Source organism: Drosophila navojoa, chromosome X (genome assembly GCF_054131105.1).
Source record: "Drosophila navojoa isolate 15081-1374.11 chromosome X, UAZ_NAV_1.0, whole genome shotgun sequence".
NCBI classification, from domain to species: Eukaryota; Metazoa; Arthropoda; class Insecta; order Diptera; family Drosophilidae; genus Drosophila; species Drosophila navojoa.
In genome coordinates this window covers 32,528,415-32,533,151 of record NC_142895.1, presented here as the reverse complement: position 1 = coordinate 32,533,151, position 4,737 = coordinate 32,528,415, and the positions used below count along the sequence as shown (strand labels likewise).

The window sequence follows — 4,737 nt, the reverse complement described above, 5'->3', positions numbered from 1 at the left end:
CGCACTCTCTCGACAACCCGTGGATAGCTGCCAGCGAATGACGGAGGCCAATCCACCTTGCAAGTGGATAACGAGAACGCGTAAGAGAATCAAAGAGGATCCAGAGAAATTCAAAGATTACGTTGAGGAGAACGGACAGCTGTACCGCAACCTTGGTCACCGGACGGACGATGAGGACTATATTCCCTGGAAATTGTGCGTCCCAACTCACGAGCGGAAGAGAGTACTGCAGGAATGCCATGATGCTCTCACGGCAGGGCATCAAGGCGTGAGGAAAACGGTCTTGAGGTTGGCACAGCGATACTACTGGCCGGGGATGTTCCGGGAAGCAGCCAGGTATGTGAGGCGATGCGAGGAATGCCAGAAGTTTTAGAGCGAGCAACACAAGCCAGCGGGTCAGATGTTGACTAGGCAAGTAGCAGAGCCCAAGGCGATTCTGTGCGCGGACTTCGTGGGTCCCTTGCCTTGGTCGAAGCGTGGGAACACGATGTTACTCGTGTTCCACGATGCGTTCGCTAAGTGGAGGGCCACAGCAGCGCTGCTGCAGGCGGCGTTTAGAGAGCGCATTTTGGGTCGATTCGGAGTGCCTAAGATGTTCATCTGTGACAATGGCGCACAACTTGCGAGCAAAGGTTTCCGGTCTTTCATGGAATCCTTAGGGGTGCGGTTACAGTTCACTGCCCCGTACTCCCCGCAGGAAAATCCCACCGAGAGGACTAATCGCACCGTAAAAACGATGATAGCCCAGTACATCGAGGGACACCAGAGTTCGTGGGATGTGTTATTGCCGGAGATATCGCTAGCGATCAACTCTAGTGTCGCAGATTCTACCGGATTCACGCCGGCTTTCTTGATGATGGGTAGAGAGCCTCGCCTCCCGTCTGCTCTCTACGATGAAGTCACTCCCGGGTCGGCAACGAGGGCGGTCGACTTAGCAACAAGGAAAGAAACGATGAAGGCAATCTTCGAAGTGGTCCGCAACAATCTACAAAAGGCGTCGAAGGACCAAGGCAGGTATTATAATCTGCGTCGACGAGAATGGAGGCCCGCGCTAGGGTCGATGGTCATGCATCAGCTGTCCAGCGCAGCGGAGGGCTTCGCGGCGAAATTGGCACCCAAGCTCGATGGCCCTTACAGGGTCGTCTGCTTGATGGCCAACCTGTCCAAGCTTAAGCCTTTCTACACCGAGGAGGAAGAGGCCGGCGAAACGGCGTTGATGAGGGAAACAGAGGAGGAGGAAAGATCCGAGCGGTCCACGTCGCTCGAAGAATAGAAGAATCTCGATTGCTTTAATTTGCTGTCCCCTTCTTTACCACCTCTTTGAGAAACCTCACTAATCTCATAATAACGCCCTAACCGTTTTGGTCAAGAAGAGATCCGAGAGAGAGAGCGAGTATTAATGTTCTGATTCACACAGATAAGCGAAATGGAAGACGCGATCAGCAGCGACGAGGAGTGGGAAGAGGCACTCCCCCAAGGGCCGCCGTGGGAGGACCAGCCACGCACCGGTCAGGTCCACTCCGTCCACCACTCCACCATAAACATCTTGGTGGCCTTGGAAGACATGGTGATGCTGCTGAGAGGGGATTTTACGACGACATACGTACCAGCACCCGGGGTGCAACGGACTCCGCCGCACGTGGAAGAGCCGACGTCCCTGCCCGGTTCGCCGACCCCGTCCCAGCCGGAGAGTCGCGATATGCCGACGGACGAGGAGTCGGAAAGTTGGGCCAGCCCGACACCGTGGGCCGCAAGAGACGGCGAAGACGAGGACGCTGTGAAAGAGGTCCCTGACCAGCTCCCGCCACGCGAGGTCGGAGGCGGCAGGGAGCACTGTCCCTCCGCCCCTATTCCTGCCTCAAGTGTGGCGTCGCGAACGGAGGCCGGGGAGCCGGAGGAGCTGTGGACGAGGAGGAGCAACCGGCACGAGGATGTGGGGCCGAAGTCGACTACGCAACACCCGTTGGAGGGCGATGTCGGTCAGAACCGCCGCCGCGATTCCGCACGAGTCGCGCTTCGCTACGTCCCCGGGGCCGTCGAGAAGAGGCGTCGATTGGCCCAACCAGTCTATCGTTCGGAGCGGACGAGCGGACGGCCTCGGGTGGACCACCGAGACCGGCGTGCTGGGTCCCCGAACGTCGCTGGAGCATCGAGCCATATTGGGGGCACCCGACGGAGGCGACGAGCGAGCTTCGCCGAGTCACAGACAAAGTGGCGAAAGCTAGACGATTCCCGTCTGAGGGGATCCAGCCACCGAAGGGAGCTCGATGACGTTCTCGAGGGTTGGCAGTCGGACGAGACGTCCCGGTCGAGCACGGAGGATGGCGCGGAACGAAAGGCGCCCCTGACCGTCCCACGGAATTGGACAGTGCGTCCGGAGGGCACGGATTTGTGGAAATGGTAAAAAGAGAAGCTTCAAGGTGTCGTCAGAGGACGGCGTCTACAACGTCACGGTGGCGGCCACAGGAGCCGTGGTCGTCTCCTTTTTAAGTAATTTAAATCCATATTTGAAAATGCCGCCCAAAGCGCTGGTGATTTATCGGCGATCGGCGTCGCAACCCTGCGTGGAGAGATTTGAACGGAGGGTTGCGTCGCCGGCGCCGAGCGCTTTGGGCGAGCGGAAATAGAGCTAAGTTAGTTAACGTAGGAACGCGAGAGTGGCAAGACGGAGAGATGTAATAAGTTAGCGTGGGAACGCGAGAGTGTCAAGAGGATAAAATATAATAAGTTAAGATTTTGTGCGAAGAATACATAAGTCGAGTGATTACTGAAATAAACGGCAATTGGCCATTGAAAGATAAGAGACGTTCATTTTTGGATTGGCGGAGAGGGCAGGCGACCAAAGCGACGCGAGGCGAGCGATTGGAATAATAAGGAGTTCTCGTGAGTGTTGCACGTGAGTGGCGATTCCCCGTTATAAAATTCTCCCCCCTCATTTCCTCTTTCCCCGACCATAACACATAATCATCCCACCCCCCCGGTGTCTCACACATCAAAATAAATTTTCTTGTGAGTACACCCTGGGTAGACTGAGTCTGCCCCAGCTGTGAAAATTACTATTTTAGATTACGACACCCACGTCACCATGGCGATACTGCACAAGCCAATAATCCTAGGCAATCAGATTAGCGAAATGACAAGAGCGTGCCAGTTGGCGAAAACCGGAGTGATAGACATCAATCTCTTGCACCACGAGGAAGTGCGTGTAACACTGCCTGAACTCAACTAACCCTTATTCTCGCATCAGTACCTGCTTCTGTTGCTTTTCAAACGCAAGTCGGACTACACTCAGCGACAGCGCGACACCACCGTCGCCTCGCTCAAAGGTCACCACCGATATTTATAATTTTTGGAATTATTAAATAATTTCATAATAGACCAAATCTATTGCACAGCAGCGACACGCAAGCACACGCACAGTGGCCAAGCTATAATTGTAAGTTCATGCTGGGACACGGCCTTCCTGACAAAGCAGACGTCCTCGTGTGTTGTCTTAACTTTGCAACAGAAATCCAACACATTCCACAAACAGATACGTACATATAAACATTAGATATTATTTTTATTATACCAAACAAATAATTCAATCAGTTCCTTTTTTTTTTTTTTTTTTTTGAACAACTAAACTGTAAATTTATCTTTTGTGTTGATCCTTTTACATATACGACGCCCGCCATAACAAGTCCTTCTGATATGGTGCGGTCTTCAACTTCTCATTTGTGTAGTTCTTTTTACACACACGACCCCCGCCATAACAAGCCCTTCTGTTATAGTGCGGTCTTCAACTTCTCATTTATGTAGTTCTTTTTTTACACACACGACCTCCGCCATAACAAGTCCTTCTGTTATGGTGCGGTCTTCAACTTCTCTGTTGACTCTTGACAGACTCAACTTGATATTCATGAGTATTATTGTACTTTCGATTGCATGTTAAAGATCCTCGTAAATACCTATCTCCCGGCAACACCTCAACTACTTTGAAGGGGCCTTTAAATTTTGGATCAAGTTTAGTTTGATGACGCTCTTCGTTTTTCAGCAAAACATGATCTCCCACGTTGAAAATTACAATTTTAGCTTTATTTTTGTCGAACCTATTTTTGTCACATCTTGCATGAAATTCCATATTCTTCTTAGCCTCATTTCTTAACTTTTCTTTATCTACTTCCTCATCACCTTCCCCGTTTATTGGCAACAAACCAAAAGGACGGGCTTCTTTTCCAATTAATAATTCTGGTGGACTATACTTAGTCACACGATTGATCGTAGAGTTCATAGCTAGCTGCACTTCGGCCAGCGCATCTTGCCATGATCTCTAACTGGTTTCGACTGCAGTTAACATACTGTTCAGAGTACTCATGACGCGTTCTACCTGGCCGTTTGCCCTACTGGTACCAGTAGCAATTAAATGTAAATTTATTGCTTGTGAGGAGCAGAATTCGCGAAAACTTTTACTTGCGAAACTGCGTCCTTGATCTGCTATAATTCGAGAAGGTAGCCCAAATAAGGACAAGGCTGATTTTACAGCCTTAATACAACTTTCTGAATCCACATTTAATGCATGATAAAGGTAAACAAACTTTATAAATACAATAAGGACAAAAACGTATTCTTTCAAGTAATTTTTACCACTCAGTTTGCCTGTTATGTCAATATGCACTGTATGCCACGGTATATCTACTTTAGGAATAGGATGCACCTCTGCCTGCACTTTTCCAACAGGTGGCTTTGACACTTTGC

General features: G+C 50.5%; 1 protein-coding gene across 1 annotated transcript; it reads left to right on the top strand.

Annotated features, from left to right (window-relative positions):
- Positions 1 to 1,325: 1,325 nt before the first annotated feature.
- LOC149090872 (uncharacterized) lies at positions 1,326 to 2,488 on the top strand. Its single transcript, XM_089264214.1, has 2 exons — positions 1,326 to 1,786; positions 1,883 to 2,488. Exons 1-2 carry the CDS (start codon positions 1,427 to 1,429, stop codon positions 2,402 to 2,404), a joined length of 882 nt encoding a protein of 293 aa, XP_089120340.1. The 5' UTR covers positions 1,326 to 1,426; the 3' UTR covers positions 2,405 to 2,488.
- The last annotated feature ends 2,249 nt before the right edge of the window (positions 2,489 to 4,737 follow it).